At 40.9% G+C, this 21,264-nt stretch overlaps 1 protein-coding gene across 1 annotated transcript in view; it reads right to left on the bottom strand.

The window, feature by feature from the left end:
* plppr1 (phospholipid phosphatase related 1) overlaps nucleotides 1-21,264 on the bottom strand; it is a 59,579-nt gene that overhangs the window by 3,712 nt on the left and 34,603 nt on the right. Inside the window, exons 3-6 of the mRNA XM_023960575.1 lie at nucleotides 15,703-15,891; nucleotides 7,345-7,477; nucleotides 4,052-4,302; nucleotides 2,277-2,453 (exon numbers count right to left, since the gene is read on the bottom strand). Coding sequence (XP_023816343.1) covers nucleotides 2,277-2,453; nucleotides 4,052-4,302; nucleotides 7,345-7,477; nucleotides 15,703-15,891 — 750 coding nt within the window. The remainder of the gene's footprint in view (nucleotides 1-2,276; nucleotides 2,454-4,051; nucleotides 4,303-7,344; nucleotides 7,478-15,702; nucleotides 15,892-21,264) is intronic.

The following is a 21,264-nucleotide window of genomic DNA, read 5'->3' as shown; positions in this document are numbered from 1 at the left end:
CTGAGGCGACGATCCACTGTCTTGTGTTGATCGCTCCCTGGAGATCGCTGAATCAATGCACGTCCATTTCTATCAGCGTGTGACTGAGAGCCTCCATGAGGCTCCTCCTCCTGTCTGCATGTCCGGCGGTCTGCAGGCATGCTGGGAGCAGCTGTGAAATTAACTAGCAATATCAGAAAAATGGTTTTTCCCAACACCACCTTTGAATGTCGACACCAACTGCCCATGGAAACTTCTTGCACTTTAAAGGTTCGAGGTTAAACCTTCAAATTTAGTTCAAATGATTGACTTTAGGATTATTCATGACTTTTAAAAACACTGCTGCAGGCTGGAGACTTAAGAAGACATTCTAAAAGCCTACAGACTTTTACATAGATGGGTAGAATCTATGTAAGACAAAGCTATAAGAAAGTACACAACATAATCTTCTGCCTGATGTAACCCTTGTGCTATCCTAGGCACTTTAACATTGGGAGTTGGGTCATCTAGACCCACTAGACAGTGCGCTGAACCTTTTTTCTTCAATGATTTGTGATCTTCACTGGTGTCCATGGATTACATGAAGTCTTTCCACCTTTATCCACCTTTGTCATGGTAGGAAGAACACGTCAATGTAAGGGTGGGGTCATGTAAGATAGCACAAGGGTTAAACAACACGTTAGGATTTTTGACCCTGACGTTTTTGACCCTGGAACAGGAACCTGGAAACGAAGCACAAGCTGACAGTGGAAGTAAGTTTACTACACAGGAAACAACTGGAAGACGATGCATAAAGCAATAGCAGAGCTGGAATTAACCATGAGAATGGAGGTGTCAGAACATCCTTTCCACACATTACAAGATGCAATTACAATCTGAATGGGACTTTATGCATCCTCAGAGCTGTTTTCCCTTTTTTGACTTTAAAGGAGTTTTAAGATGTTCTTGTGGCATTTCACTCATGATTGAAGACATGGATGAAGAAATTTATGATTAAAATAGAAATTCTGGTGTATTTCTTTATTCAAATTGTTGTCAATATGGAGCAGATGAAAAATTGTCGCTGGAAAAAAAAAACTATATTTGTTATGTCCAAAATAAAGTAACAATGGGCGGGCCACAAGCTCCCTGCTCTGCTCCATTCCGCTGCATTCACCTGTAAACGACTAGATCTGTGTACGTCTTTGTTTTCCTGGTCTGAGCTGACATCTGGCTTCAAACTATACGTCTGAATAGCTCCAACATCGCTCACCATTCTGTTGCACTGGTTATGCTAGGTTAGGATGAGAGGGACCCAAACCTAGTGGGAGAGAGTGGAAAGAAACGGGGGATGGGAAAGGAAGCGACTCCAAGACTTTTTTATTTTGGCTAAAAATGGCATTATCATTACTTAAAGCCACTGGGAGAGCTTTGTTTATAGATCAAAAAATGATTGGAGTGGGACTTTAAATTATTATTACTTGCGTTGAGAGTTCATTATACATTTTGCGGATTAAAACTCCAAATATTTGAAGTATGGTACAGACGCCTGCAGCAGCAGAAGATCGGGTTTTTCCTAGCACACACATCCCAGCAGGTTTTCAGCCTATCAGTTAAGATGAAGCCGCCCTCCTGTGTCCATGTGAAGATCCCACGTTCCCTCTCGTCCAACACTTCCTAGTTTTCCCTGCCAGCCTCTGAGCCTCAGAGAGCAGCCACAAATAGAAAAGCCTGTAAGCCTTCCCTGTTGTTGACCTAAAGTAACCTCCCAGTTCCAGCAGCGATGGCCAGCCCCAAATGTTAAACAGGAAAGTCAGATGTTGACAAAAGCAATTGTATTTTCAGTGGAAGGCGGCCTGTTTGACGGTATTCCAGGTGAACAAGCTGGATTCCTTTGTGTTACGGACAGCTGAGCAGCTAAATTGCAGTCTTATGTAACGCACACGTATTTATACTGAGTAATTGCACTGGTTTAAAAAAGGCTGATTGAAGCACAGGCTTACACATCCCAGTTCCTCTGTCTTCTCAGAGCAAAACACAACTGTAATTAAACCTGATGTTTGCCTCACCTTTGCTCCTCTTCCTCACACTCTGGATATAAGAGCAAACTGCCAGCTCAGCATTCGTCTCTCGTTTTCTCCTCATCATTACTTAGTGATTCCCTTTAATTACACTCATTACTTTTAAAGTTTCTCCGCCTTAAACTACAGTAGAATGAATTTGAGGATTTGCAGTTTTTTAGAAGCGTCTCCAAATCTAGAATATTTAGAGCGTTTTTTTGACGTTTTCTGTTTTTTGTCTTGTTCATCTGTCCTCACCAGAAACAAAGCGATTGCCGACCCCAGGATGAATCCAGCCACCACGTCTGAGCAGTGGTTTCGATACTCCGAGACCCGATTCAGGCCGGCGAGGAAGGCCGAGCAGAGCGTGCCCAGACATAAAACGGGCTTGGCCAGCCGGCTGGACTTGGTCTTGATGGTGCTGGTGATGTACATCTGAAGGGGGAAAAGCTGATTAATTCAAATAGATTCTGGGTGTTGCTTTCAGCCTTTCCTCTTGTCTTTAGCCAGAAAATGTCAGAATAATTCCCAGGAAGCAGCTAAAAGTGTCATGGTTTGGGGTTTTTTGCATTCGTTTTTGCTTCCTGTTTTACTTCCCTGGTTCCAATCTCTTCTGACCATGTTCACCTGTGTCTTGTCAGTTCTGTTTGTATTTAAGTCTTGTCTCTGCCCTCCTCCTGTGCTGGTCCATACTGTCATATCCATTTGTCTGTTTACCTGGTTAGCCCACAGTAAGCTTTGGTTGGTTTCCCTGCTCGGCAGCCCTTTCTGTTAGGATTAAAACCCCTTTTTGACTTGGAACCACCTGCCTCCTCGCCTCTGCATTTTGGGTCCTTCATCAACCCCCCCCCCCCCCCCCCCCCCCCCTTCACGTGACAAAAAAGGGTTTCAGGATCTTCAATCCACTCAGGACCTAATCAAACCTCAAAGACATCTCAAAAAGGCGTGTCAGATGTTTCCATCTTTTTTCAGGTATTACTTACATTCTCCTCTTTAACAGTGAAATTTCCCATAAACAAAAGGAAGAATTTGTAAAGTAAATCTCCCATTTAGCTCGAACTGATCCAACTCAGATTTGACTTTTTAAAAAGCTGCCTTTAACTTAATTCCTAACCTTATAAACATCCTCAAAATGCTGGGATTTTCTTCAACTCCGTTTTTAAAAATGTTTGAATAAAAACAAAGTTTGTTCCCCCCCCCCCCCCCCCCCCCTCCCCCTCAAAAAATAAATAAATATCATGTAAGGTATTTTAAGCACCAAATTCAAGCTACAAGTTTGATTCAGTTGCAAACATACTGGAGATTAAGTATAGACGAATAAATAAAGATGATGAAAATCCAACTATTTTAGCAGTGTATCATATTCGGGGTCAAATCAGGATCAGGTTAAAGTGGAAAAAAAATATATTTTTAATTTTAAAAATTAAAAACAGTTTTAAAATCAAAAGTAAATATTGTAGATGTATAAGAAAAATTGAAAATTTGAAAAAAGAACTTAACTTGGTAGAAATATTGAAAATTATTTAAAAAAATCAAAACAAATTGAAAATGTCAAATAACAATACACCTAAACTTTCAATCAAATAAGAAATCATGCTTATTTGTAACATTGTATTTTCAACTTTTGTTTTTTCATTTTCTCTCCTTTGCTTTCAGTCCTCAATTTTGCGATTGGCTGTTAATTAAAATGTTATGTGGAGGCGGAGCCTTGAACCTAATGTCTACCGGGACATGATTGACATCACGTGATGGAGATTCTGATGTCATTTCTGCTCCAAAACAGTGTCTGCAGGTGGCGCTGACTGTTAAACCCCTCCTATGATGAGCATCATCACTACTATGCGCCACATCAAATTTACAATTTGTATTTTTATTCACTTTAACCTGATCTTGATTTGACCTCATTATTGCATTCCTGCAGCACTTTGTAAAAGCTGTGTTTGAGCTACTGTCACTTTAAGAGGCAGGTGTTTGAAAACATAAGTTCATCGCTTGAGGAGGACGGGTTCTCCTTCCAGACACCCCCTGCTTACCGTCACGTAGACAGCCGAGTAAACGCTCAGAGAAGCGTCCTTTGACGGGAAGGATCGGCGTGCGTTCTCCACAACCACAGGGTTTCCGGTGCAAATGTTGCCATGGACGATGAACTGGTGATTGAAGCGGCACTCGGTGCCAGTGTAGTTGGGCTTGCAGACGGACAGGAAGTACGGTGAGAGGCCTCCGGTAACCACCTGACCTGCATTGACAAAGATGTCTGTGGCGAACAAGCCGAAGGCGAACACGCCTGCAGAAGGCCGACAAAAAACACAGAAAAACAATTCGATCAGATTCGAATGGTGTGGCGTCAATTAGCATCAGAGTCAGATGCAGTTGTTGTAATCATCTCCGTCCCCGTCTTGACATTATCCACATCGCCGTACGCCATCTAATGGCGTGATCTAACTGGTGCGTCCCACCTGTAAGTGCAGAACCAACACAGCAGCTGAGAGAACAAGCTCATTTCTGTCCAATTGCGTTGATTACACATCGGCTGGCAATTGATTACAGCAAATGAGCCTGTAGACTCTGAAGTCAGCTGCTTCACCCACAATACACCATAAACGTCTACATCGAACAATGTCTGAGCACAGATTGTACTTATTCTGTGTTTCACCTGTTGGAGGATAAAGGAAGCTGCTGTAGATGAGTTTGATTCCATTTATTTGAACAAACATGTGAACTGGAGGCTGAGAAGCAAACAAACAAAAACAAAATCAGTATGTGAGATGAAATGATTGCCCAGAGACTTCTCATCCCACCTGCCCTGAACTCTGTTTGTCTGCTTTCTTCTAGCTGGGAAACAGAGCTGCTGATTATCTGGCCTGCTTAGCCATGAAATTGCCGTTCTTTGCATTGTCATCCAGGCTGGGCGTTGTGTGCTTGTGTGTACAGAGGAGTGTTTGATGGGTAACGGGGACGAAGCGGTGTGAAGGGCATGAAAAGAAATGAAGGGGAGGATTGAAGTGAAGCAGATGGACTGATCTACTGAACAGCAGATGGACGTTCTTAGGAAATGAGGTTCATTCGGGCTTCAGAACCCCTTTCTACGTCTGAAGTGGAATCCTTCGCCAAGCTATGAGGTCAGCGTGATCACGCAGAACGTCGCTGCATCTCGTTATTAGAAACGTTTCCTCAGATTCCCAGACTGTCTTCTTTTGCGCCTGATGCTGTTTATATACACTAGGCATGTGTGGTGCGTTCAAAAAGGCGCAAAACGAGGGTTTTTGAAGCTTTTGACACTACCTTATACTCGCATTTGTGCCTACAGTTGGAAGAGGCTTAATGCAAAATGTCAAAGTGGTGCAAATGTCATGAACTTTTCTCCGGCCTATTTTTCTTTCACAGCACTACTCCGATAAATAAGACTAGTCATATCATTCCATCCAGGCACAAACCGCATTTCATTATTTCTCCTTTATGATCAATTTTCTTCCGTGTTTTGAAAAGGACGGCAGGCATACGTCACTACCATGTTCATGCGCATGTTCAATTGTGCGTTTTGGATACAAAGCCTGAAAACAGACTTCAAAACTTGTGTAGCAATGCGTGAAGACAAACAAATTGAATTTGGAAGCCTTGAATGCGCATATGAGCGCATTTGCATGGACTTTTCATTGGAAAAGTCGCTCGAATGCGCGTTTCCTAGCCCAGGTTGAACCTTGCATCATTTACCTGCGTTAAGGCATGGACACCCTCACCAGGGTTGTAACGAGTATCCAAATACTCACTGGTTCTAGTAGAGTCAAGTAAAAAAGACAAACACTTCAGGCGATGTAATGATCACTCTAAAATGCAGAGTGAGTGAGGCTGGATTTAAACGACATAAACCAAAACCAAACCGACAGTAAATCCACTTCAAAGTAAAGGGTCAGTGAAGCTTCCTATTTTTCAAAGAAAAGGTTCAGATGGTTTTCATAGGGGAAAAAAATACGACATAGTTCAGCAACTGACATAAGTTTGGAAAAAAACTTTTTGCTTTAAATATAGTCGACAATTTGAATAAATACAATCTAAGGAATATGAATTTAAAGAATATTACGCGTCGGTTTTTGAGGTGTTTCTGACAAACGCCTCACCCCCATGATGATGACTTTGTTTATTTTCAACAGTTTTCTCTAAAATCAAAGTGACGCTGAAAGCCTCTGAAAAGAAACTTTCAAACAGTTCATTACTGCTGTAGCTGTGAGCTTTTTCCTTTTCCTTCAAACTAAACTCTGGAAACCTTCAGGACTCGCTGTAGCTTTTCTCTCTTTTAAGTACTTAAAGCCCAAAAATCAATTACCTTTATTGGCCATTTATTGTATTTTTATGACAAAAATGGCTTTTCTGGAAAAATTAATATTATCAGAAAAGTTTCACCTGCATTTATTTGAAGTATGTAAGCATACGTAGAATGTTTGACATGAACAAAGAACACTAGTTCTGGTATGGAAACTTGACAAAAATGAATAACTTAATGATCATATCACGATACCCTGTAAAATCCTATTTTGTGGTAAATCACACAATGTAGCGTTTCAAAATAAAAGCCTTTTGCAGCTATACCAGAGGCTTCCATTTAATCACAGTCAAATGTTCTGAAGGTTTATATTTAATAGTAAGACACTTGACATTTGGTTTAGATTTAGTTTTGGTGCTTTAATCTCTGAAACGTTTTTGTCTTTGAATAGAGTAACCTTGCACAACAATTCTTTAAAAATGTCCATTTAAAGCACTCAGACATACAGAAGTTTGTATTAAACAGCTATGATAACAAAAAACAAATGAATGAGTTAATAAATGTTGAATTCTGCTTTAGAATGATGCAAAGCATGGTTGGAAGCTTCTGGTGGGGTGAGGGTTTACTTTACAACTACTTCTTTGGAATAAGTAAAAACAGAAATGTAGCACAGCTGGACTTTCTCCTAATCATCTCCATCACTGAAGAAGAACTGCAATTCCATCAGTCATTTTCCGGCACAATGGAACTCCTCCACAGGCTAACTGTCATCACATGGGGATCTTTGGGGGCTGCTGGGGTAGAACTGGCATTATCCTGACACACGCCGCCATGCCAGGCTGCACTAACATCCGGATTTCCAGCAAAACGTGGCATTTCCATGAACGAGCCGTTTCTCTGGAAGCTGCAGATGGCTTCAGGAGCACAACAGCAGGATGCAGACTTTGATGAACCAAATTCCTAATACAGTGCCGCTAAAAATAATGTGAAGAGCGTAAAGTGTTTGTTGCTGCTGCTGCCTGGTATGAATGGCGAGGGGGCGACCTTCACCAGGCATGGTGTTCTCACCTATGAAGCGGATGATGCGGCGGATGAGGGGGTTCAGGTAACAGCAGTCTCCTGTCACGATGGTTTTCTCCTGGGCCAGGAGGGCTTCCCTGGTTGACTTCATCACGTACATGGAGATCTCACCCACAAAAATCTACAACAAAGGTCACAGAAAGGAGCGAGTTGCATCATAAGATGAAGAAAAACACAACAAATAAAGTGACTTTTCCCTTCTGTCAGAAAAGCAGTGGAACATTTGGCTCCCACCGCACTTTGCCTGTTTTACATAAGAGTGTTTGGAAGCAGCCTTTCTTCAGATCCATTATAGAGCAGATGTTACATCAGGTCTAATGGAAAAACTGCTGCTGGACACTGAAAGTGTAAGCACTCCAGCTGCCTTGGGTGAGAAGACGTTCCCGCTGTGGCTGCACACGCACGCCGGTCTGGCCTTTGATGTGAGCGTGTGTTCGGAGTTTGTCTACAGCCCCGGGACAGATGTGTTTTCTGCCTCCGCTGTGGATGTTTTTCGGCAGTGCTCGGGTTGGTGAATGCGGCTGTAATCTGATTCTTTCTCTGCGATACAGCCAGAGAGCGACGGGTGGGATGTTGAAGGGAGGGGACCCCCGATGGCGAAACTCTCTCAGAGACTTCAGAGGGACGCTTTCCACAAGATACTGCAAACTGGGATTTGACACACAAAGTTGCTTTGACCGTGACTCAGCAAAGGTGATCCGGAGGTTTTGTTGACAAAAACACAGAAACATGAATTCAAAAAAGTTTGTAAACCTTTAATAAAAACAGAAAGAGATTAAATAAAGCAGGGAGCGGCGTTGTATGGCCTGCAGCTGCTGCCACCCCCAGCGGCCCTCTTTTGACCCGTCCTCAATGGCTGCGAACAACAAGAAAACAACAATTTGGCGAGCTCTCACAAGCAACTATTTTGTCCCGAGTAGCTTCCCCATGATGCTCTAGGAGTTAGGAGGCAATAGATCAAAATCCCTGGGGGTAGTTTAAATTTGTAGTTGGTATTAAAGATGAGGTTTTTGAAAATTCAAACTGGCTGCCTCTTTCCTAGGTCAAAGGTCAACCAAACTTCAGCTGTGGTTGTAGGCTTAACCTGGTGACGTGTGTGAAATTTTGCAAAGATAGCTCAAACAAAACAATGGGAAAACTGCTAAATTTCACGATTTGCCACAAAATGGCGGCCAAGCCGTAGGTCCTTTGGCCATCCCATAATAATGTGACATTTCTTTTGGATATCCTCAACATGTGTTTCGGCTATGTTAGTGGATTTTTTGGGGACTTTTTTAAACTTTCTTTTGAGTCCCCTAAGAGATTTTGGCCCCATTCATTTTTTTAATGGCTTCTTCCGCTGTGTTGTCATCACATCTGTGGAGGGTTGTTCACTATGTTAAAAAAATTCCCACTCACAAATACACACTTTGGACAATCTGGTCATAATGATGGAATTTTTTGTAAACGTTCACTTTTGTTGTACATTTTTGTAAAAAAAAGAAAAAGAATAAAATTGACAGACGACAGGCAGAGGAGGGACTTTCTATAGAAGTCTTTGAGCCTGATCTTTGTGATCGCAGGTCACTAACTAACATTTATTAGCAGGTTGAAAAATCCAGATCAGTTTCCTAAAGAGGAAAGATGGGAGCTGTTTTTAATATTACCAAGCATTAATGCTTTTTGAAATAAATAAATCAGTCCACAATTTAAATGTCAATTCTCTCATCCTGTCTTCCCGATTGCTGTGCTTCTTTTTTAGCTGGCAGGGCTTAAACTCCTGCTCTTTAAATATCACTGTAGTTCTTTCCCTCTGCCCTCACTTCACAGACCCCCACTAAAATGGTTAATAATGTGAACATGAATTACACTACCGATCAGAGTTTTTAACTATTTGTGTGTTTTAACCACAATCCAATCCAGTTCAAATGCCTTTTTGTTCATTAATGGTTTCTGTATTTTGAGGTCAGAATAGCTGGTTTTTGGAAGCTGCACACAGGCACAATGACAGAGAGACTTTTCTATGGAAACGTGTTGAGGCTGCTGTCCTGTTGGGTTAACATTAACTATGTTATTCAAGATTAAGATCATGATGAACTCTTGTACTTTTACATTTCTCTCTCATAATGGGAGAGAACACTGGCTGCAGACAAGATGTTTCCTGACTTTGTCTGCCTGGAAAGGATACCACTTACTGTACGAGCTCTAATTCAAAAGTGTTCAGAATTGTTAAAAAAATTAAAAATAATTAAATATTGAAGCTTAAAATAGGAAAAAGGAATTAACTGTTCGGATCAGCAGTTAAAATAAAGGTTTTTTCGAGCGATGTTGGGGACTTCCAGTTCCTGTCGAGGACTTCTACGTCTGGATGTTGATGTCTGCAGCTAGGGTCTCGTGCATTATGGTTATGGCGTTTCATGGCTGCCATTACCCAACGAGCGCAAAGATAACTGGTGACGGTGCGCCCTATCGAGGGGAAAATACAGTACAAAGTATGTAATAACTAAAGACATTACGGGTTTTATTTTTTTCCCTGTCTTACAAAAACAACAGGAAAATGAGCTCCCATAAACCTGATTTAAAGGTGAAATGAATCACAGGAGTCATGATTTTCTTATGCTGTCAGAGTTCATCTGCAGAAGCAGCAGCAGCAGCAGCAAGCCGCTGTGGTGGCGCTCTCTCTGGCTGTCTAAAACATCAGTGTCGGGTCTGATAAATATTTATTCTCCTAAAAAAGTCAAATAAACAGTAGAATATCAGCCTCTCTGCTCTGAAGGAGAGAAGGGCGACTCTCTTATGCCTGATCTCCATCCGCTCCCTTCGGTCAGACCGTGTGGAACAGTCTGTTTAAATAACTGCTATGTGCTAATTAGCAGACATGCCAGGCCTGTCATCATTAATTCTGATTGGCTGCTGCTGTTTTATGAGCCATGTGGAGACTAAGGAATATCTGGTCAAGCTCAGCTTAGAGAGGCACAGGACACCACCTTCTCAAAGGGAACAATTAAAAAGTTAAGGAGCAGCAAAGGGACAGCCCAAGGAACTCGAGAAAACACAAGTCATTTAAATACGTGTCAGTGGAGGAGGGGAAAAAAGAAAGGACTGGGGAGAAAGTCAAAACCACAGACCTTCTAGTAAACACTGGAACACTGTGTTTTTCTTTGGAGGTCATCCTCTAAATGTTCCTCCACCTGCTCTCAGCTCTCACTGCAGATCACATCATCATCTGCAAACATCAAGGTCCACAGAGATTCCTGTCTAACCTCATCTGTCAGTCTTACATCACCATCGAAACAAGGAGGAGCTCAAAGCTGATCCTTGGTCAAGTTCCTACCTCCGCCTTAAACTCCTCTGCTTCACCTACACCTGCTTTTATTTTATACTTCAATTCATCTCTGAGAAAGAGACAGGAGGCAGTGCAGGAGGACGCAGAGCTCTCTTTGGGAGGGATGAGGATGGATAGGATCAAGAACGAGTCCATCGGAGCAACAACTCATGTTTTGAAGATAAATGAAGGGAAGCAGTTTGAGCTATTCTGGAATCACTCAGAGAAGGAACATTGATAAAGTTTGTACAAGGATGCTGAGGTTAGAGCAACCAGGACATAGGCCTAGACGAAGACAAAAGAGGGGGTTAATGGATGAAGGAGGAACATGAGGGTGGTCGATGTAAATGATTTGCTGTGAAGACCCCAAAAGGAAGCGCCTGAAGACAGAAGAAGATGTAAAGTCCACCACAATTTGTTCTTCTGCCTTCCTGTTCTAAACACCAAACATCTCCATCAGTTCCCCCTCCTCCCAAATGTCTGCGAAGGTCTGCCACAGTCACCGCTCTCTCCTCTGGGGATACTCTGGATCACCTCATTCATCTCCCCCAATCATTTCTTCTTCTCCTCTGGCTCACATCCTACCTTAGGGCCATAATTAACATCACACCTTCAACTTCCAGCTTTAGAGTCATCACCTTATCTGACACTCTCATCACATCCAAATCATTTTTAGCAGACTTCTCCCTTAGGATCACCTTTTCCATGTCTCTGAATCCATACAGAGATGAAACAGTTGGAATCTGCTCCAAATCTAAACGCTTTGCTCCCTTTCCATCTGGTCTCTTTGAACACATAATTCAAACTCTTTAGTTATCTCTATCAAAGCCTCTACATTCAAAGTTCCTAGTCTGAGTCCTACACCCTTACCTTTCTTTTTTTCTGTCTGCCTACCAACACTCCTTTGTCCTCCCCGGGCTTTCACCCACTGGCCTTGTAGTAGAGTGTCCTCCCTGATTCTGGAAGGTTGTGAGTTCAAATCCATCGTCTAGTCATATCAAAGACTCTAAAAATGGGACCCCACGTCTCCCTGCTTTACACTCAGCATTAAGGGATTCCATTGGGGTGGGTTAAACCACAAAACCGATTTTCAGCATGGCTGTGTCTGCAGGTGTGTGACTATAGGAGTTTTAAAATAGCCGGTAGTCTAATAATTCTTACCTGTAGGTCAACAGCACCAGTACCAATAAGTCTACTCCACTTCTGATGTGGTTTAAAAGTCCTGCTTGTTTACATGATTGATTTGGTTTTTAAGAGGAGAAAATTTGGTTTAAAAATTAGAAAATCTGTGATGATGGTTGGTTATTTGCGAATGAAAAGCTAAATCTTTCCGATAATGAAGACGAGCTGAATAAAACTAAAACAGCAGAAGGAGGCGGCTGGAAAGCTGCAGTGTGCCTTATTACGAGTAAACAGGTGGCGTGTGTCCAGGAAGCGGGGAGTTTTAACAATCGCATCAGTGAATAAGTGCCTCTTGGACTTGTGATATGGAGGATGGAGCTGGAAAGGAGACAAAAGCTGAATTTATATTTTAAAAAAAACTAGGGTGCTGCAAATCCTAAATTTCACTGTTTTAACAACTTCTAGATCACACAATTTCTAATTATTTGAACATTTAAAGACCACAGAGATCTTCTTTTTTGAAGTTTTTACCCATCATGCAAACTTAAGAGTTAACACGTGTGTATGTGGTGACACAGAGAGCTCACATAGTATATATTTGTTGTGGGGGAATATTTATTTAAATTTATATCACAATTAACATCAGTTTGCTGAGTTGAAAACATTTAAAGGCAGTGAAAACAGAGTGAATGACTGACGTTAGAATGCTATTATGTCATGCAATGCCTACCAGTTAAGTGCTAAAAATCTAACCTCACTCCCTTTTCCTTTACTGAATCCCTGAATTTTAAAAAATAAGAACAAGAAAATAATTACCGTAATTTCCGGACTACAAGCCGCTACTTTTTTCCTGCGCTTACAGCCCTGCGGCTTATTCAGTGACGCGGCTAATTTATGGATTTAATTGGCGGCCGCCGTGTACGTACTTTCGAACTCAGTGAATAGTTTGAACTCTCTATCCAACTCCAAGCACAAGGCATTTCTTTTCAACACACCTCTTGGCAGCCAAACAGCATGGACTTGACTTTAGGTCTTAGACACTTCAGTCATGGTTCAACAAAACGAAACACGCATGCCCAGCCGCATCCCAGAATCCTTTGGGGCCATTAGACCCAATGTGTACGTGATCGCCGCTACATTATGATGAAGCTTTCAAGTTAAAAGCAATCGTTAAAAGCAGCGTAAAAAAGTCCACCGTCACCAACGGGTTTGGAAAAGCCGGTTTGCTGCGTGACGGAGAGAACAGCGCATGGAGTGAATTTACACTCCATTTACGGTTTCTAAGGAAACCGTAAAAGCGGAATTTTGCTTTGATAAGCTCACAGCCTCCGTGTGAGTTGGAGACATCTTCTCCTCCTGCTGCTCTTATAGAGCTGCGGGGCCGATGACAGTCTGATGGCTCCCACACGTAACAACGCATCCGCCCCTCATACACAAAACGTACAGTATTAAGTCCGATTGCTTTGGACAGACACGATTTGCTCGGTCCACCGGCGCAATGGGGACGAAGTGCTCCTCCTTGAAGCCGCCCTGGCCAGAGGTGTCGGAGTAGATAGGAAGGGGAGACAAGGAGCGCGCGGGGCGGGAGCGGAGCGCAGAGGCTTTGAATTCTGACGCACGCGCCGCACTGAGGCGCGCGTATCGCGCTGAGGCGCGCGCTTTTCAGTCGCCGCTGCTTTATTTTACCGGTGTGTTTTTTAACCAGTCCTGTTACTCCCATAACGCTGCCGCGACACAAGCAGAAGGAGAGCTGTACCCGTTCACCCCTCCATGCACTGCTGATACTTGCTCATTCTTAAAAACATACAACAGTGTGGCGAGCCGGGCGTTGGCCCCGCCTTTAGCCCCTAAGACTCATGGGAAATGTGGAATCGCGGATGTAAATTTCCTCATCATAACTGAGTGATGTAATGTTGATTATATGGTTACTGTTTGTAATTTTATGTATGATACCTAGATTGTCAATAAGTAAAAAAAAAAAAAAAAAGAATGAAATAAAAACACCATAACTGAGGAACTTGTGAACAGAATACAGGTCCATGCTGTATGACAGATGTCGATACACTCAAATACATGGGTCAGAGGCAAAGCTGGCTACACCCACAACGTGCTAATGAACTGCTCTCACTCTGGGATGCTGACCGTGATCTGTCAGGATGACAATATCGCCTAACACATGCGCGGCTTGTACTCTGATGCGGCTTGTGTATGTTTAAAAGTAGTTCAACACGTAAAAATGGGTGGGTGCGGCTTGTAATCGGGTGCGCTTTGTAGTCTGGAATTTACGGTATATAAACACGTTTTTGTTCCTTCAAAAGCTAAAACATTTCTGAATAGGTCTAATAAAAGGTTGACCTATGAGGCAAGAAAATAAGTTATCTGATGTGGGAAGATGTCAAGCATGAATCAATACTGACACCTGGTGGTTAAAAGCTGCAGCTGCAACACCAGAGCAGCAGCTCAACAATGTTCTGTACATCTATGCATATCACAATGTCTATGACCTGAATGTGTCTGCAACAGAAAATCTAATTTAAACCAACCAAGTTCCTCATCACTCCATACTAGGCATTTAAAGGATACAGATACGGAACAAAAAATAAATCCAGCCGTAACAGCAATATCGATATGAACACGATTATGTTGGAAAAAAGATGCAACATTGATCAGGAACTAAATAATCGCTTTCTGGCAAATTTAGTCAATTTCTCCTCTTGCTATTCTTTCTACTGTCTTTGCCTTGTGGTGTAAACTGAAAAACGTCCAATCATAAGCTGGTTCCTACCAAGTCTGGTCAATTCCATTAGATTGAACCACAATGAGGAATGTGTGTTGGCTGCATTAAACACTTAACCCTTTTTTTTCACAGCACTTCAAACAAACACAGAGAAAATTAAAAGGACATGTTTTTAAACTACAAAGGACTAAACAGTCTGAAAGTTTATGTATGGAATTGGGGACCGTGTATGGAGATGCGTATGGAACCATGTTTTTACAGCATTCAGACCCCTCCTTCAGAGGCCCTTCCACAGCTGTTTAAATCGCTTCAACTAATTGCATGATGGCGTTGAATTTGATGACCTGCTGCCATGACTGGTTAAGAACGCCAAGCACACCTGTGCTCCACCTGCCTCTGAACAATCAACATATATATTTGCCTTATTAGAATCTGTTTACAGAAATAGTCCCATTCACATTGGATTACAGGGATGGGAAGAAAAGGATTGCTTTTTCAGTCATTTCCAACTTAGCGAGAGAAATCAATGGTTCTATCAGGTTGTATTGTCAATCTTTTTGTTTATACAAAACCAATCCTCAATTTACAAACTTGTGTTACATTTCATCTTTCTCAAACCCATTTGTGAAGCATCCTTATGACAAAACATTTCTAAGTTAACATATTCCTGTTGTCGAAGGGATTTGTCAAAAATCTTGATGTTAATGTAAAAACGCTAGCGTGGCTAACCTGTAGCGTGTCAGAATGTGTTGCTTTTTTCACGTGTTACAAACAAGTTGTAGAGTTACTATGACATCGAGTCGTTTTACATCCTGGTAGGAAAATGTACTGTGAAAATAAATATTTGATAAGAATATGTTCTTTAGTGTCAAGTTAATTATTATCCATATATATTTTTACATGTATGGATATAGTTTACTCTGCATCACATAGACCCTTTCTAATTCTGGTTAAATGCACACTATAGTGCAGAAAACACAGTAATTCAGCTACAGTTTTTGAATTCTAAAAATGATGAAAACCTTTGTGTGATTACATTTCTAACTGTGCCTCCTCTTTACTTAAGCAATTATCCCAAATCAGTTAGGAACAAAGACTTAAAAATAAGGTCTTGATGCAACATTTGATGAGTCCCACAATTGAAAAGAAGAATAAAAAAAAAGGTTGATGTGTTTTTACTCACTATAACTGTAGGCGCAGCAGCCACCACGCAGTAGAGGATGAGGGGCGGGACGAAGCTGGACTCTTCCTCGCCGGGGTACGGCTTCATCAGCTCAGCGTCATTACAGAAGAAGCCCTGCACGTGGACGCTGAACAGGTCAGTGCACTCCATGTAGTAGGCCAGCAGCACTGTGCCGGACATGATGACGAGCTGGGAGAAAAACATGGTGCGCTTAGACGGATAGAAAGAAAGAAAGAAGAGCAGGAGCCAACAGCTGCAGATTGGTTGAAAAGTCTTTTTCTTAAACAGCCTTGTGTCATTCCTGAACCTCCATCTGCTCTGCTCTCAGCTGAAACTGATTTTTGATTCTAAACAACCACATAAATTCACAAAAAAATGCTTCTCTCTCTCTTTTTCTTCGAGTCAAGCCATCTCTAGTCAAGTACATACACCCCCCCAACACGTACCACCTCCCTTCCTGCCTCACCCCCTCATCCTTTTATCCCACTAACATCATCTTTTGTCTCTGGCCTCCTTTCTCGGCTCAGCTGCAGGCACCCTCCATATGTATTTATATAAATATATGCTCTTTATATATAGCACCTTCAGTCACTGATAATGATGCCGCAACGGAAACAGATCCGGCTTTACGGTGACGTTGTTATTAAGCTTTGGAAAATCGTCTGTCTTTGCGTCATTTGTGCGTTATTCCTGCCTCCAATCTGAGAAGATGGGAGGTTTTTCTACTCAAAGACAAGCAAAAGCTGATAATTGATGAGTCGAAACATCTTAAGCAGGATTTATTTTATTTATTTCTATTATTTGTATTTTATTTGTTTTTTTAATGAAATAAAAAAGAGGAAATCTTTCTTTAAACATAACTATATTAGAGTATTGATGGTTCTTGTCGAGAGAGAAAAAAAAGAAAAGGAGATAAAAGCTACTTGTAATACTTTAGTGTACCAGCAGGTGTCACTGTGGCACAGATGACTCAAGTCAGAATTAAAAGCAGTGATCCAGCTTTAGTCTTCTCTGCAGAAATGTTTCTGAAAAAAACACCCCAAACTGAAAATAGCTACTATTCTCATTTTAGATTATTCACACATTTCATAAAAAAAAATTAAAAACAACAATCAATCAATTCACCTATTAAGAGGATGTTAAAATTGTCTTGCAAGTTTTTTTTCTTTTGGATAATGAGGCCCAACTACCCTTATGGGTCGGCTGTATAGGGCACAAAGGTGGCCTGCAGGAACTATCAAAGATGCAGATCGCTTTGTGAGCCTTAAGGGAGCAGCTCTCTATGACTGTCCACAAAAAAAAAAAGAAAAACCCCACAGCACTCCATAACGGTGCATGTGTCAAAGTCCCCCCCCCCCTCCATGTGTCAAAGCCCAGACTACAGATAAAAACCACAAACACTTCCTGGTTTCTGTAAGCCTCTCCTCCAAATGCAGGAATGGCAGACGTTGACTTCAACATTAAAAAGATTTAAGCTACAAATGTTTCATGAGAACTTGCACTATTAGCAATCGATTCAACTCCTTTTCACAAAACAATTGAAATCAGCTAGCTCTCTTACTTTTGTAGTTTGACTCTAAATTAGCAGTCAGATGACATGTATCAATACAGCACATGCCAGAGTGGATCAACAATGTCTGAAATGTTGGTGCAAACACAGATTACTTCTGGTGGATGTTCTGGGTTTCATAAAAATTAGAATTATTTTAAGGAAAGGTCAGGATTTCTTAAATTCATTCACATTATTTCTCAAGTCTTCTGTTTTGTTTTACACTAATGTATTCATTGATACAAATATGCTCCAAACTTCACATCAAAATGCTTTTATAACTTATTGTTTTAGGTCATTTAGTAATAAAATCCAAGAGTAGCTAAATACAAACACTTTCTTCTTCCTTAACATTTTCTCCAATCTTCATGTTTCTTGACTGTCAGAACCATCATTTTGTTAGATAAATCTAAAAGAGCAACTGTCCCAGCTACTGTTGGGCCAAGGCAGGGGACACCCAGGACAGGTCGCCAGGCTGTTGCTCTTTAGTATCCCAGCAATGTGATTAGCACTTTTTTTCTTCTCTTTATAGCTCATAGAATCAAATCACCTTTAGAATTTACTTTAAAGTTTGATATCATGCCTTTTTAAGGTCAATTAATCATGAGCATGACAAACAGGGTTCCCTCGTTTATCCTGGGGGATATGTTGCATAAATAATAAATTATTGATTTTTAAGGCTGTAAAACCCATCACTACACACTTTATACGCTTTTCTCAGACAGAAATGAACATTCCCATGTTCCCAGTCGTCTTTTGATTCGTTTTTAGCTAAAAACAAAAAGCCTGTGTCATTTTTAAGGCCTATTTTCTCCAGGAGCTCATTAGAAATTTGCTTTTGGGCTGTGGGCGGGACAGTTGCTGCAGAAGTTAGCCAAGCTAATTTCCCAGCATGCCTCTGTTTACACTCTCTCGCGCTAGCCACAAGCGGCTCACAAGCCTAAGCTAACATTAGCGTAGCAAAAAAACTCTGAGCAACATTGGAGGTATTCAGCTGCACAGTTTAGACCCACATACCAGCTCAGAAGAGGAAAATAAAGACAAACAATTTGTCTCCAATGGAGAATTTAGAATTCTTGTGAAGAAAGCAAGATATGTCCTGTCCTAATAAGGAAATACTCCAAAACCTAGTTTTAAACTTAAATTCTTTAATACACATCCTGTTATAAAAAAGATGTTAAAAACAGCAAAAACATGATTTTCATTGTTCAAACCTTCATAGAAAAGTAAATCCAGTATTATAGAGTGAAAATAAAGGTGAGATTGCGATAAAGTTTTATGTAAATCTCCAGCTGCACATGCAGCGTCTCTGTACAAGAACAAATTGTGTTTGCTTAGTTTATCAGCCACTTATAAGCGGTTTATAAATAAGCCTTGTGAAGATGAACACATTGGTCACACTTTAGATTGAGGCGCTGCAAAATCAAAAACAAATTATTGTGAAAGGCAGCCTTTACAAGGCTTTGATTTATTAAGACATCTATACATGTTAAATGAATGTCTTATAAATGTAAGCCTTATAAACAAAATACTAAAGCCAACTAGATTAAAGAATTGTATTATAAAATGTTACTAAGATAAAAGTCTGGTCATGTGATTTTATCCATTTCCTGAACAGCAGAATAATCTAGAGGATGCTGCAGAAAGTGATCACAGTGTGAAGTCTCGTTAGCTTTTAATATTAACAAACGCCTGCAGCTCTGTGAGTTACATCACTCCATCTAGTGTATGTAGGTTAGTCATTTCAGCTTCTCGGTGGTTACATTTCCTTGTTTCTACTTTACGTCCTTTCCTGCCATCTCAACTTTTTTCCACTTCTTCCTCCAGATTCATCTTGGCTTGCCTCCTGGCTCTCCAATCTTTTTTTGTTTGTATTCGCTTTGATTTCCAACAATCCTGTTAACTGCCACTCTGCAACAGCAACTGCGATCGCAAAAGGAAGCAACAAGCAATCATCTTGATGTTAAGAAAACAGCTGAAGGAAAGGCAACAAGTTCCACCGCTAAATAAACAAATCATCAGGAATAAGCATCCTCCCCGTCACGCTGCCTCTGGCACTGAACTCCTCCAATGAGAGAGCTTCCTTATGGTCACGTGACAGCTGTGTCCCTCAGCCTCTCTCTATTTGTGGCAGGAAGGATGAGTGAAGAAAAAGGCAGAATGGAACAAACGAGCATGAAAACCAAAAAGACTGAGAGGACAAAAAGTGAAACAACAGTTGTACTGGGAGAAATGAAACGCGGTGATAAGGAGAGAAAAAGCTGGTCTAGCTGCAAAATAAAGAGAAATGAGGCTTAGAGGACATAAAGAAAAGCAGGGTTGAGAAGATTGAGAAAGGAAAGAAGCTTACATGTCTTTGTAAAAAAGGGCTGAGGATAAAAAATACTCGCTATGACGGAAAATATCCATTACTTGAACTGAAGGGCTCCATCTCTTCAGTTCTTTACTTTTAGATATTTAGACTGAAAAGATGAGTGTTTAAATAATGAAGAATGTATCACTCCATTTCTTACAGTCACAGTTAATTCTATTCATTAATTATTTATCAATGCAGTTTACCTTTCTCTTTATTGTTTAAAAGCAGCTTCTTAACTTTAACATTTCTTAACATATTTCTTTGTAGCAGAGCTCGAAATTTTCCATTAAAATGAAAAAGGCTATAGTCATTGACGCTTTTCTAAGTTTTAAAATAACCCAACGAGTTGTATTGGTTGTAGTACAGATAACAGCCAGCAGGACTAAGGTCTTTATGCTCTGAGAGCTTTAAATAATGGTACAATTTTAATGTTGAAGGGTTTTAAGGAGGTGCAAAAAATTGCTATAAACAAAAAATGGAAGTCTTGATCAGTAATCTTTAATCAATCAACAAAATACAGTAAATGAACAAAAGATAAATATAAGTCAAAATACTATTTGGTGTTGGTGTTTCCACCCTTTGCCTTCAAACCGGCATCAATTCATCTGGGTACACTCGCAGTTTTTGTAGAAATTAGCTGCTAGGTTGTCCAAAGCATCTCAGAGAGCCAACCCTCAGATGGTCTGTTGATGTGGGCTTTCTCACATCCTTCTGAACAAACAGAATGATGTTGAGATCAGGGTTCCATCCATGCCAAACCACCACTTCGGCTTCTAGGTCTTCTCCATAGTGACGATAGTTCTTCATGACTTTGCTTGTATTTTGGGGGTACCTGTGCAGTTGCAGAATACACCCTCTCTGATGGCATTAGTGATGGGTAAGCATCTGCCAGTATGTCTCAGCATTTACAACACCGTTGATCCTGACCAAATTTCCAACTACATTTGCAGAAATGCAGGCCTGAAATGTTCAAGGAACCTCCACCATGTTTTACCATTGCTTGCAGACATTCATTACCAAACTTTCTTCTGCTACAGTCATAACAGGGCTCCAGACTAACTTTTTTCACTAGGAGCATTGTGGCCCCCAACTGAAAATTTTAGGGGCACAACCAGAAAATTTAGGGGCCCATACCGTAAATCAACATGCTAACCAAATCTACTAATTTCCTCTGTATTACTAATAAATACTTAAATATAGATGCAGAAATTACAATGTGCTTTTTCAAATTCAGTGTCACATTTTATTCTGCACTTTTGAAGATGCAACAACAAGGTAAACTGACAGAAGAAGGTAAACTGTAAAAGAACGGGCACTGTTCACTGGAGATCAGAACAATCAATACAGATTCCTGAGATTAGAGAAAAGCTTAAAAACTGATTGAAATTTATGTTGGGGACACCAAATAAGTGCAGCCAAGATGCACAATAAGCGTGTTTGAGATCACCCAGGTGGACGCAATGCTGCACAGATCACCTGGTGTGAGACGTATATTTTTGTTTTTGCTCCAACATCACCTGTCAATCATCACAAAAATATCACGAGAAAGGGGCGAGAGCAAGGCACCAACCTACACAAACACAGCTGGAAATTTAGTACTGCGCTGAGTGAAAGCTGCCCTGATGACTACAAAACAATGCATTATGGGACATGTGTC

This window comes from Oryzias latipes, chromosome 12 (genome assembly GCF_002234675.1).
Source record: "Oryzias latipes chromosome 12, ASM223467v1".
Classification (NCBI taxonomy): domain Eukaryota; kingdom Metazoa; phylum Chordata; class Actinopteri; order Beloniformes; family Adrianichthyidae; genus Oryzias; species Oryzias latipes.
Note: the sequence above shows the minus strand (reverse complement) of the source record. Positions and strands in the feature narration are given on the sequence as shown.